The 13,424-nt window shown below is 53.5% G+C and overlaps 3 protein-coding genes across 3 annotated transcripts; 1 reads left to right on the top strand and 2 right to left on the bottom strand.

Annotated features, from left to right (window-relative positions):
• Positions 1–308: 308 nt before the first annotated feature.
• PtrM4_012270 (CwfJ-C-1 multi-domain protein) lies at positions 309–2,027 on the bottom strand (the record flags this gene model as incomplete). The annotated part of the gene is made up of 1 exon (XM_001931165.2): positions 309–2,027. The coding sequence occupies one exon, from the start codon at positions 2,025–2,027 to the stop codon at positions 309–311; it is 1,719 nt and encodes a 572-aa protein (XP_001931200.2).
• A 776-nt stretch (positions 2,028–2,803) lies between these two features.
• On the top strand, positions 2,804–4,120 carry PtrM4_012260 (ATP-bind-1 multi-domain protein; the record flags this gene model as incomplete). The annotated part of the gene is made up of 1 exon (XM_001931164.2): positions 2,804–4,120. One exon carries the CDS (start codon positions 2,804–2,806, stop codon positions 4,118–4,120), a length of 1,317 nt encoding a protein of 438 aa, XP_001931199.2.
• Positions 4,121–8,589: 4,469 nt separating this feature from the next.
• Positions 8,590–9,513, bottom strand: PtrM4_012250 (Atrophin-1 multi-domain protein; the record flags this gene model as incomplete). The annotated part of the gene is made up of 2 exons (XM_066103047.1): positions 8,590–8,656; positions 8,807–9,513. The coding sequence occupies 2 exons, from the start codon at positions 9,511–9,513 to the stop codon at positions 8,590–8,592; spliced, it is 774 nt and encodes a 257-aa protein (XP_065965249.1).
• Between the last annotated feature and the right edge of the window lie 3,911 nt (positions 9,514–13,424).

Below are 13,424 nucleotides of genomic sequence, written 5' to 3'. Positions count from 1 at the left end.
GTGTTGGTGGTGGCAAGGAAGAGATACGGGGATGTGTTGCGCGTTGAGGAAGTGCTATTTAATACGTTGAGTCGAAGAAAGCTGGGTATCAACTACGTGTGGATAGATTTGACACAAAAAGGATTTGTAATGGTCGTGGCAGTAGGTGAAGTCATGTTTGGCAAGTTTTCAGTAAGGAAGCAGAGCAATGATTCTCCATGGACATTTTCCACATACAGTAATAGACGAAACAACACTCCTTGGACGCAATTGCCACTAATCGCCTGTAATACAATGGGCTCCAGCGTCATTTCAAAGACTATATCCGCCTATTGTCCTTCAGTCAGCACCCTCGTCCAATCAAACTTTCTCCATCCCTTTCTCCATCCTTCAACTCTCCGATCTCCTTTATTCCATCGTCCCTGTCTCTTCACAACCTCAACACCCACATCCAACATACCACCCAGAACCTCCCTGGCGAACAAATCGCCCCTCGGCCATGCGCGCCCATCCTCAACCACATGCCCCAACCCACCATCCAGCTCAAACCACACATGAAAATACGGCATCTCCTTTGCCAAACTACGGCGGAATGCCTGTTTACCCAGCCCATTCCTCGACGCCTTTGCAGTATCAATAATAGGTTTATGCTGCGTCCAATCGCCTGCGGATTCGAGAATAGCTTCCTTGAAGAACGCGGGGGCAGTATCACCCAGTTCAAACGGGATAGGCACCACGTTCATAGCTGCATGTCCCTTGCGTCCGGGAAACGCCGCATTTTCGTAGAAAACGACGTCGCGGCCCTGGTCGTGGTACATGCGAGTGAGGGACTTCATGAAGTTGCGGATTTCCTCCCACTCGTCGTCGTCGCATTCGACGAGATTGGTCCGGTGTTGGATGGGCACTATGACGGCGCCGCCAGTGCTGATTTCAGGTTCAGTGGGGAGTGTGAGGAAGATGCGTGTTGCGAGGGAAACGATGGGAGCAACAGGGGGCTGCGGGGGGGATTTGTCTTCATGGTGGCACAGGGGACAGGAATCGAGGATGCGGTTCATTTTGGTGTAGTCTTGGATTGCGGCGTTGCGGAGGTTGATTGATGATTTGGGGGCGCGGGCGGCGAGTTTGGAGGCGTTATCGTCGATGTAGTCGAGCGAGTTGTCGAATTTGGCGTCTTTTGCGATTTTGGAGGCGAGCAGGGCGCCTTCGCCGCCAGCTTGGCCTTTGGTGCGACGTTCCTGACGGACCATGTCGTCGATGGACATGTCGTCGTTTTCTTTGACGAGGCCGCGCTCTGTGCCGCGCTTGTTTGTGAGGGCGGTGACTTCACCTTGGCGGCCGCCAGCTAGCATACGGTTATCCATAGCGTTTAGGATGACGACGTCGCGGTCTTTCGAGCTAGATGAGTTGGCTAGGGCGGCGTTGTATTCGGCTTCCAGCTGAGCAGCGTTGGGAGCTTTCTTCATCTTGGCCTTCATCATCTGGGCTTTCAGCCTGTTGAGTTCGGTCTGGCTGAGCATGCCGGTGTTTGTGACGGGCTGGGGATCTGAGACGACCTCGCCTTGGGGTAGCTCGTCGGGCTCGTGTGACGTGCGAGATGGGCGGTGGATGTCTGCAGCGAGTCTACGCTCCTCATACAGCTCGCCCGATGGCTTCTCTTTGCCCACGTAGTCTTTTCCGTACATCTTTCTGCGATCAAGCTCAATCTCTTCTTCGCGTGCTTCGTCAAAGTCGCGGAGGTCACCGTATTTTTCCATGGCTATCTCCTCGACGCTTTTTCCAGACTCCTCGGCGTTCCGGTATATGCCCCTGAGTTTGGTCATTCGCCATTGTGCTCCGGTGTCGCCGAAGGTATAGTTCACTTCTCTCTGCGTCGGCTCGTCTGCCACAGTCTCTTGTTCGTTCTTCGAGTCGGCCAAATGATGATTCAGCTCGGCTTTGTGGATCTTGAGTGCTGATTGAGGCTGGGTCGATTCCCTGACATATGTAGTCTTCTCCTCTCGCTTCTTCCGCTGCACATAGTCGATGTCCATGGACGAGGGCGCCTTCATCCAATCGTCGCGTTGCAGGTCAGCGTCGGCTGCCTCCTCGAGTTGTTGGTCCAGTATGTCATCGTCTGGTGGCGCGTAGTCCTTCTCTTTTGGTATTTCGTCGCCAGAAGACTCGTCCTCGTCGTAGTGTCGCGACTTGCGTTTTCGCGTCAATCGGTCCTCATCGTCGCTAGAGGCCGGCTCCTTGTGCTTCCGGCGTGAACGATCATCCTTGTCCTCCCTTTCTTTCCTCTTTCTTCGCGCGCGCTCCTCTGATGTCTCTCGATGGTGTCGCGATCGCTTGTGACGGTGGCGCTCGTCTCGCTCGTCGTCGTCGTGATGGCGCGAGGAACGGTGCTTGCGACTATGTCTGTCGCGACTTCTACTTCGATCGCGCTTCTTCTTGTCTTCTTTCTTTTTGCTCTGCGCAAGTTCTTTTTCAAAGTCTTCCAGACCCATTTTCGTGTTGAGGATACGTCAATCAGTGTTGACGGTGTTTCAGGCAGCTAAAGAGCGCGCAGTCAAAGTTTGGACATGTCGTCGGCGCTTGGGCCTGACATCACCGCGGCCGACCGCTAGCGCGTCAGCCCCGCCTAAGAATTTCTGGGACGTTTGGAGTTCATTCCTCACAGCATTGAACACGCCTTTACTCGACGCTCACTACAGACTACCTTTGCGCTCTTTACCTCTATATCATAGGCATCTCGAGCCTCCAAATTTCCTCCAACTCGGTTGCTATCTATAAAGCGCCAGCGTCTCCTCGCTATTTCCCCCCAAACTCGCGCACGACCTCCGTCATGTCCACGGCAATGGCTCCCGAGGGCTCTGCCCCCACTACAAGCTCAAATCTCCCCGTTTCAATAGTATGTGTGGGCATGGCTGGTAGTGGAAAGACAACATTCATGCAGCGCCTCGTCTCGCATCTCTATACGCACCCAAACCCCACTCAGAGCGAACCGTCCGTGTCAAAGACGTCTCCATCACCGCCGTACATCATCAACCTCGATCCTGCCGTCCACCATGTTCCCTTCACACCCAACATCGATATCCGCGATAGCGTTAACTACAAGGAGGTTATGAAGCAGTTCAACTTAGGGCCGAACGGCGGCATCCTGACTAGCTTGAACCTATTCAGTACAAAGATCGATCAGGTCATCGGCTTACTGGAGAAGCGAACACAGCCGCCCGCTCCCAAACCGGAGCAGGAACAGTCGACAGTCGAGTTCATGACGAGCGGTGGGAAGGAGAAGCAGGCAGCGCCGGCGCAACAACCGCAGGTCAAACACATATTGGTGGATACCCCGGGTCAGATTGAGGTCTTTGTCTGGTCAGCAAGTGGGGAGATTCTGCTTTCTAGCTTAGCCAGTACATTCCCCACGGTCATCGCGTACATCATCGACACACCACGCACTACTAGCACCAGCACATTCATGTCAAACATGCTCTACGCTTGCTCGATCCTCTACAAGACAAAATTGCCCATGATTCTTGTTTTCAACAAAACAGACGCGCAAGACGCCCAGTTTGCAAAAGACTGGATGACCGACTTCGAGGCATTCCAATCCGCCCTACGAAACGAGGAAGAAAACGGCGGGGAAGATTCGGTTGGAGGAAGTGGATACATGGGCAGTCTACTGAACAGCATGTCACTTGTGCTCGAGGAGTTCTACAAGCATCTCAGCGTGGTGGGTGTTAGTGCGATGACGGGTGATGGCATGGACGAGTTCTTCAAGGGCGTGCAAGAAAAGAAGGAGGAATTTGAGCGAGACTATAAACCAGAGCTTGAGAGACGCAAGGCAGAGAGGGAGCAAGAGAAGAAGGAGACGCGTCAGCGAGAATTGGACAAGATGATGAGAGATATGAAGGTGGGTGGTGCAGGAACAAAGCCAAAACCAAAGCCCCGAAAGGAAGAGCCAGAGACGGTTAGTGACGCGGAAAACTCTGATGAAGCTGGTATGATGGACGAAGATATGGATTACGAGGACGAAATGGACCCGGATAACCCAGAGACTGGCATCAAGGAGCGCTACCGGCAAGCCGTCCAGGAGCGTGGTCTTGACCAAGGCGAAGACCACAGCTTTGCGCGATATGTCAACATGGCAAAATTCACATGAAAGGCCATTTGATGTGGATAACCGACTCACACAATGCGAAGTACAATCTCGCCTCCCCATGTCTAGAGCGATGCACCTGTTTACATGCAAGGCGACCAAGACACATGTGTTGAGGAAGTTACGGGCGACGTGCAGAACGACGGGCCGCAGCGAGACGCTGTGCCATCATCTCGCGTCGACATTTGTTGCGCAATGTGCGCACTCCACCCCTTTGAATCAGCTTTTCGTCCAGGTCAGACGGCAGGATTCCGTCTTGTGTTCAGCTGGCCTAGCTCAGCTATCAAGCATGGCCCCATTATGCCCCTGCATTGTCTAATTGTCTTGGTCACAACGGCAAAATATACGCGCTGATGTTCAAAAAGGGTATTGTGCGAATCGGAAGCGAAGGTTTCACAGCATGTGATGCAGGGCAAAGGAGAAAGTGTCGCATGAGACGATAACCGGTCAGCAAGGGGCGTATACTAGCTAGTTACACCTGTCAACTTTTCAGCTCCACGGTTTATTTGACCTGGTAAATTTTTCTTTCAAAGGGAACTACAAGTATCTTTTGGGGGTTCAAAGTTCTACGACGTTTTGAGCGAAACTTTATTTTTCGCCCATGTGATGAGTATCTCAACACTAGTAACCATGGATCTTCACGAGCAAGCACCTTTGGAGCTGTCTGTCGGCAATGGCCAATTATCATACCCAATTCCCTTGTTTGGGTGCTTTCGCTTTATTGAACACGCATGTCCCAACGACATCTCACCCAATTCTATCCCCAAGCCCACAGCCCTCACACCACAAAGATATATCAAGCGATATTATAGATACAAACTCTACAAGCTACGAACCTCACATCCACGTAGCTTGCTTCTCCCACCCTCTCCACACCACGCATAAACCCACGTATCAGCCACAGTACCACAGCCGCCATTTAGATCTGAACGAACGACTAACCCGGTAGAGTGTGTCTGCCTCTCTCGCCCGTTTAATAAAAAGCAAACAAGAACGCCACAAACACCAAAAAAACGCCACCAGCGTGGTGCTGTGCATGTGGAAGATTAGGTAGACGGGAGAGCGGCTTTTTTTTTCGGGGGGCGAGTATGTGTGTATGTGGGGACACGGCAGTCAGAGATGTAGGCTGTGGCTTGGAATCGTTTAGTTACGGGTTCGCAGGTCAGTCTTTTGGTTGGTCTAGAACCGGAGATTAGAGATTCGGGGGATGTCATGTGTTGAGATGTAGGGGTCTATATTTTTTGCATAAGGAGAGGAGGTACAATTTGGGAGGAGACTTGGGGAGTTTGTAGAACTTGGGAAGTCAGGGGGTGCAGAGGGAACGAAGATGCGGTGAAGAATGGTGTTGGTGTTGTTGTTGGTGCTGCTGGTGTTGATGTTAAGGATGCTTTTTTGTTTTGAGTTGATCGAGATCTTGTTCGATCGAGATCTCTTGCTCTGGAGTTAGAACGGACTGTTGGTTTACTCGAAATATCGGTGTATACTCATGTTCCCATTTCTGGAATGGAAAAAGGGGTGTGCGTATATGTGTGTGTGCGCGTGTATGTGTGTGTGTGCGTGCGTGCGTGTATATGTGCTGCCCCATCTTGGCTGTCGTTGCCTACTTTCGCTCGCTCGCCAATTCTGCGGCCCGCGTCAATTTGACGCGTAGTACGGCATCAGCAGCATACTCTCGGCTCAAGGTTGAGGTTAAACCGTGATCAAAAGGTCCCCCGCATGCATCTGCCGTGCTTTGCGTGCACAGTACTACCATGAGCTTCGTTTATCGGTTCGAAAAGTAAGTTTTCTGTCATTTCCTATTGCTCTACCGTAGTGCGTGGTTTGTAAGGATCATGTTGAGCAAATCATTTTCGTTGTCGTGAGACAGCATAACGTAGTACCTTTTATCCACACCCGCACTCTGGTACGATGTGGGCACATGGCGTATCTTGTGCAACCATCGAAGCTAAGTAACCTGGTTTGTGTCACCAATCTGGATGCCTTGTGTGGGAGTAAGCAGTAAGGACGAGGACGGCGGCAAACGTACCACTTCTTCCAATTTCCAGAAAAAGGTTAGTATAGGCGCTTTTGCTGATGTTCTTTGCTTGGCTAAACCTCAAAGTTTTCAGGGCGAAGCCAATGTTTTGCAACTTCTGCCCATAATCTGCAAGCCCATCCCAACGACATTCTCCTCACTGACCACGAACCGGGGAGCCGGCTACACTAATCCACATGTTGTTCTCAACCACTCCGTAGAACAACGACCTGCTTAAGCTGTACCACCTGCGTAGCATCAAAGACCCGACGCCTTCCCCGCAGTTCGCCTACAGCCCATGCCGTCTCACTTATTTCGGGATCTACAGGCAGATAAACGACGTCTTACGACGTGACAGGCCACCACGCTGCAGCCCAGTCCACGCCTAGCCCAGCCCCTCGCACCAACCCCAACGCTGTGCGGGGACTCACCAAGACATGGGCGCAGGGCTGGTTCAGGGGCGTATCGTGCTCCGTGAAAAGCCGTGAGTACTATGTGGGTGTATTGAATAGCCTGTTGAAAAGATGGTAGCGATCTTGTAGACTGCAGTGGTTAGTGAGAACGTGGGAATCGTATGATACAAGACGGATCGATAACTGCTAGATGGAACATTGCGAGATAAGAAGGAAGATCAAGTGAGGTTGCACCTGCGGAGGTTGCCGTGGTGGTTTAGACAATGCACAGTTGAGGCAATGTAGTTGCGGGTGGATGGACGATCTTGTATTTACATTCAAACCTTGTTGTTCTCGTACTTCCGTAGTGTTGGAAGGTAAGGGCAAGAACCTTATCGTGGAAGAAGTTCCCGCGCTGCCGCGGCAGGGCACAGACAATAGCGGAGCTTTGGGAGTAGTACAACTTCCGGTCCCAGAGGCTGTGTCGTGATTTACCTTGGGCCCAAACCACATCGTGATCGACGTTGGGAGCCTGGTTCGAGAGGCTTGGTGTTGAGGATGCGCCTTGGTACACACGTGGATCGCTCATCCGCATGCTGCCGCTTGCGCAAGCTAAAACATGGAACTCCGTCAAAACCAATATGATGTGAATGATGATCGCATGCGGAGTATGCGTGTAAGACGGAGCTGTGGATGAAAGCTGAGTAGTGCAAATTGGGCCGAGCCATGACAAAGTGGTGATTTAATTACGACGACAAAAGGGATGCGGGGTATTGCCAAAACGGGAACAAGACTCCAAAAGTCATGCCTGAAATACCGGATTGCTGACGATTCGAACAAGTGTACAATGAGCCAAGCAATGACTCTGCATGGTGTTTGGGGAGCAAAGTCTCCGCACAGCGATATGTTGTTTTGATAGAGTTTCTTCCGTCGATTCGCGAGCCAATGACGAGAACCGGAAGCGGATCCTACCCGTTTTGGGGCGCGCGAGCTGAGTGAAATCTGTGCTGATATTTAAGGTTTGAGTCTAACCGTGAAAGGTTCCTGCAGGGTCTGCAATGTCTTGAGAGCAAGTCTCAACGACTAGTGTATCTCACACGTAACGCTTTTCCAGATTCATAGGCTGTGAAGACATGGACGAGGGATTCGGACGACGCTGGTGGGTAGAGGCGGCAGAGCAGAGCGTGGTGGCGACTTGCTCAAGACCGAAGTACCGAGATGGAGGACGTTTCCAAGTGATGGATCACGAACCTTGCGTGGCTAAAGTGTAAGCGCGTACCTTGGTTGGGGACGGGCAATAGTCAGCCTTCAGCTTTCGGCATGAACTATGGGCTGACAGCGGGGCACAGATCCACGGTTCAGGGCCGTTTGTTGTCGTCACCATTGCATGAACAAGGGACTTGTGGTGGCTGATTGTAAGACATGATTGACCTAGTTTCATGCGGGCAGAAATGCTGTTGGGGACAGATAGGCGCACCGATGAGCAAGCATTTTCAGCGACAGTGAAGGTTGTTTGGTCACGATAAGGGGCGCCCAGCATTGATGTATTTTGTTTTCATTGTTTTTGTGAGGAATGGCGGAACCGTTCCATAGGCTAGCCAAATCCCCAATGTCCTGACCGCTGAAATGTTGCTAAGGAAAATCAAACGTTTGCTCCTTGTATAAGGGCGGGTATCCATGTTGCCAGTTCAAGCCCAAGTCCCTATGGCTGTAAAATCCTCCACATATACTGACCGACGGTGGCGATGCTGGCACTGGAACCACAGTGGAGCGCGAAAAACAAAGGGCCGGTGCTCGCAGCCTAGGAGGCCGGTGCAATACGGCCTTATTATATGCACAGGTGAAAAAGGAAATGTATGCGCAAAGGTGCACCGCTCAAAAACGCCGAGATCCGTTCGTCGCCATGACGGCATGCGTCTTGTGTTCGTAGGGACTTTTGAACTCGTTTGGATCGTGGTCGTAGCCATATGCGCCTCGCTGTAAGAATGCGGCCGGCCTGACGTGGCAGACCCAAAAAGTGATCAAAGTGTAATGATGGAATGAACCTTGTAGAAGAGAAGAAGCAATTAATGTGACTCAAACTTGCGCTTCTCACCGCTCGCAGCTATTGCCAGTGCATCGAGGCCATAAGAGCTAGGGTTGTAGGAGTAAGGAGTGGGGTCGGGGTAGGTTGGGCGGTGGTGGTTGTGGTGCGTGAAGTCGATGAATGAGTCGGCCGGCTGAACGGCAGGAGCCATTAAGGAGCCGGCGGGACTGTGCGGTAGCGATGGGTCGACCATGGACAGTTGGGACAAAGAGGGCATGGCTGTTTGGAGGGGGGCGGGCCTAGGCCGCTTAGCCTGGTGTTTGGCCTTTTTGACGTCGCGATCGCCGGTCTTGGCAGCGTTGCGACCGCTCTGGTGTGTGCGGCGGTGCTGCTCCATGTTGTCTTTGCGGGTGAAGGCCTTGTTGCACTCGGGACAATAGGCATCCTTCTTACCCGTGTGCTTCTTGGCGTGGCGGGCAGCGTGGCCTGAGGTGGTGAAGTAGTCCTGGCAATTGTATGTCTTGGCCATGGGGCACGGGTAGCTGTTCTTCTTGGGCCGTGTGTTGAGGGCGGCGGGCTCCTGGTGCTGCTGGTCTTGCATGTGGTCGGGGCGGAAGTAACTGGGCTGCTGCTGGTGATGCTGGGGGTGGTAGGGCATCTGGACTTGGTGGTGGAGGGGCGGGAAGAAGTTGTTCTGGGCAAAGACGGGCGAGTCCATGGCCTGCTCAAAGGCAAAGTCTGGAGTGATGGGCGAGGGGGTCTGCATGTTTGAGTCGGACGAGTCGCTGCGGACAAGGCGAGGGGTGGGTGGTGAGGCGGCAGGTGAGGATGAGTAGCTAGAGGTCCGGGACTGGAGAGAAGGAGTAATGGAGGGGAGTCGGACAAGTTGAGGTGGAGGCGCCGGGCCGTCGTTTAGCAATGACACTCTGCGACCTGTCGAATTCTTGCCGGACAAGGCGTCCATTTTGTGCATAGACGTGCCAAAGAAAGAATGCGACCAGATTTGCAGCGGAGGCGGCGATGCGAAGCACGTGAGGAAGTGGTTGGGTTAGTAGCGACGGCAAGGTGACTTTTGACGCGTAATTTGGACACGATTTGTGGTGAGAGTAGCGTAGTGACGTGTCGACGAAGCAGAGGCAAGTGGTTTGGGAGAGAAAGCGTGGGTGTGGTGGTGAAGTGATGTGGGAGAGAGTCCTACTGGAGCATCCAGACAGTTGGGCGGGACTTGATCACAGTTATAATGGGCAGGCACAGGCAGGGCAAGGCACAGGGTTTGAGTACCCGGGATCAGGGCACTATCAGGGACTGAGAATTGCATGCGTGGAGATGGGAAAGTACAGTCCGCGCTAAGGCACTAGCGCGGTGCAATGGCAGGGGCCCCGGCGATCAGCTCTTCGCGCGAGGCGACGCGCGACCAGGAAGAGGGCGCACACACAGGCAGGCGCGACCAGGGACGCTCATTTCACGGCGCAATGCCACAAGGGCGGCGACTCAGGCCGCGAAAAGCTTCGCTGACATGGGGACGAGGCCTGGGAAGCCTTCTCGCGGCGACATGGGTGCTACTGTGCGGGCGATCCCCAGTAAAAGCAACGCGGGCGTGTGAGGTTGCTGCAGCGCTGGACGGGGCCAATGCTAAGCGGCGGACAGGTGCCGTCACCGTGATTGAGATCGCGATCTGGGAGTATAGTTTCAGCAAGAGTGCGGTCTTTGGGCGCCGATTGCCTTGCAAGGCCTGCAGTAGGCCGCCAGCTCACACCCACGGCTATCAGTCGGCGCGTGAAAAGCGACCATGGCTCGGCGTTAAGCATCGGGTCACAGTCGCAGACTCGTCTCGCGGTGAGAGTCAGTTGTTTTGTTTCCGCGCTCAACACTGACAACACACACACACGCACACACGCACACACACCACACACAACCACACACACACACATACACACACACACAGACTGCTGGTCAACACACGGACGGGTCGGTGTGCTGTCAACAACAACGACTATACTCAACAGGCAGCGGACTGCACAAGCAAACTCGATGCTGCGGTGCATTTCCTTGCCTGAGAAAGAGTGTGTGCCGTGTGCCTGTCATGTGCCTCTCCAGGGCGGCCGTCTGCATCGGTACTCGAAATCCTCACCCGGCATAACGTCGTGTCTGATGTAATACACAGATCAGGGTCTTCTCCACCCGCCCATCCCTGCAAACGTTCCGCCCTATACGCATCCCGCCTAGCGCGCCGCGAGACGTTTGTCAATGATCGGGAAAGCAGGTGGGGATCGGGCCCTGTCGCCCTCACAATGACGTCGGCCGCTCGCCATGACCTGCGTACTCGTTCTCAGCCACAGCCCCTGGTGCTCGTTTTAGCCCAACCCAGACCCACAGACTCCTCTGGCCTCCCCCCAAAAGCCTTCAAACGGCATCCGTGCTGCCGCCTAGCCGTAGTCTCCGCCATCGAGATTTTGTATCACATCGACGTGATCTTCTTACCCTAGCTGGCCCCATTGCTTTTTCACCTTGCGCGGCCCTCGTCTATCCGGTCCTTTTCTTCCATTCGATCGCGATCACTGTCCCCTGCCCGTGCGGTTTTTTTCCATGGCTGTTTGATGCAGGGCACAGAAAGTCCCCTTTTCTGCCGCCGAGCGTCCCGGCTGCTTGCATTGTCTAACAAACGCTGATGTCACTGGCCCCTCCAAACCATCCCGAGCGGGCCCGGCGCCGGCTTTTACCATCCGCCTTTCCCATTGTGGAAACCCACGATACAAACCCGTTTCCCATACTGTCCTCGTTTCACCTCGATGATTTTGCCCTGCGCCCCCAATGTCTTGGTCTTGGGTCCGACTGCGCAGACTTGTATGCTGCCCCATGACTGCTGCCGCCCGTTGCCCGCATACTTGATCCAGACAGCTCGCCTTGGCTAGAGCCGCTCGACTTTCAAAGGCGACAAGCTTAGACGCCGCACAGCCACGTGGGGAGATTTCATGCACTTTGATCGTCCCGCATATGATCTGAGAGATGAGCGATACGATCGCGACCGATGTAATCCTCGTCGCCGTGCAATCTGCAACGAGTACCAAGGTACCACCTGCCTCGCAATGCTTTTCTTCTCGTTAATCTTGGTCCTCAGCCTCTTTCCCACCACTCCGCGAAACCTACCTTTCTTCTTTCACCCAAGCCCCGCCTTGCCATTCTCCTATATCGCAACGTCCAACACCACATGTTACTCATTGGTTCAATACAGACCCTGCATACTGCCTCTCCGCGGGAATTGCAAGCGTCAAGCTCCAAACACCCGTTGGCCTCAGCCTATGCAGAATCAATAGGGTTAGCATGTCCGTCCAACATAATGCACGCTTGGAAAGCCTATTGTTTCCTTTCTCACCCTGTGCTCTGTAAAGCGTCGCCGACTACCTGCCAAGCTACACGATTCCCATGCTGTTTTGCTAAAGCCGCTCAAAAATAAACATGATGCAACACCGTCGTTCAGTACTGCATGCAATCTTCCACAAGCCCATCTCCATGCTCCATATTTCAAACTGAGCAATCGTGGACCCTTCTCCGGTGCAGTGTTTTCACAAAGCTAGTCGGGCTATCGGCCTTCGTTTACTGCAACCCGTAGCTGATAGCGCCTCAATACTCTCGGCTATTCAACCTTGGGGCATTCGCCCATCAAGTTGCGTGTCTACACTAGCCGACTCCTGTAGCAGCTTCAAAGCGGGGCATTCGCCTACCGTTGGGAAATACTTCGCCGCCACAGTCTTCGGTACGACGCTCTGGTCCGTTTTATTCTTCATGTTAATGCCTGCTGCTGCACCTAGTATCTCACAAGACCCTGGCTTACAAAGAACTCGCTCCTGCCCACTCACGCCATACGGCGCCTTTTCAGCTCCTCGTTCTTTTTTCCCTTCGGTCCATTCGGTCCCTTACTGTCCGCCCCATGAACGGACCCCTCGAGTGTTCCCCACGAGCCCCAGAGATACCGTCATCGGCACACCTGCTCTTTCACTTCCATGGTAAAGCCGCAGCATATTACGTAGAACTCCCGCGCATGCAATTTTCACTATTTCCCTCAAGGTCAGGCGCGCCACTTCTGTGGCTCCGTGACAGTCACGTAAAACTGCTAAGTGACATGGGTTTAAACCGGTTGCTCCGCGGTGCTAATGCTTCCGACGATATTCGGACATGCAAGAGCGCATTCTTTTGAGTAGTTTCGTCGCCGATTACAGCAAATTGCAATCGCTCAAACTTCCACGTTTGAACTACCGTAGCTGCAGGTCTGAGATTCCTAGGCAGCATTGACGCATATACTACTATCGAGGCCTGTTTATCTCTTGGTCCCAAGGTTGTGCCCCAAAACGAAAGATGACCAAGCTGTCACCTATCCAATCAGCTGGACTGCATTCCCGGATGAGGGTCCAACAGTCTGAGCCTTGTGATCGACCAGCTTATTGGCCCAAACCCACCGGAGGAGCAGTCCGGCGGACGTTGCTCACCGTTGCCGAGTAATCCTACCATGGCCAGACATGCGCCATGTCATCCCGCCTCCCCGCTTACGCTACAGCAGAGGAGATCCACGTGGGAGAGTGCAGACTGCTTGATCCCTCGCCTCCTTTACCCAGCAATGTCCAGTCCCTGTATCGTACTCAACACCAAGGGTTGGTTTATCACATATTGTATTGCCTGCAGGCGCGCCACGGCAGCTTCACATTCGCCCGGGGCGGCTCTCCGCAACTGCGCTCATCCGTAAGATCTACAATTCCCCTAAGAACCGGAGTAAGCCGACATGGTTCTCAACAACACCGTATCACGGTACTTCTCTCGCCCCATCTTGGACCCCATCCCTCCTTAGACAGAATCCCCGTGCCTGTCGGACGGTGTTCTTTT

The sequence above is a fragment of the Pyrenophora tritici-repentis genome, chromosome 1 (genome assembly GCF_003171515.1).
Source record: "Pyrenophora tritici-repentis strain M4 chromosome 1, whole genome shotgun sequence".
Taxonomy (NCBI): Eukaryota; Fungi; Ascomycota; class Dothideomycetes; order Pleosporales; family Pleosporaceae; genus Pyrenophora; species Pyrenophora tritici-repentis.
Note: the sequence above shows the minus strand (reverse complement) of the source record. Positions and strands in the feature narration are given on the sequence as shown.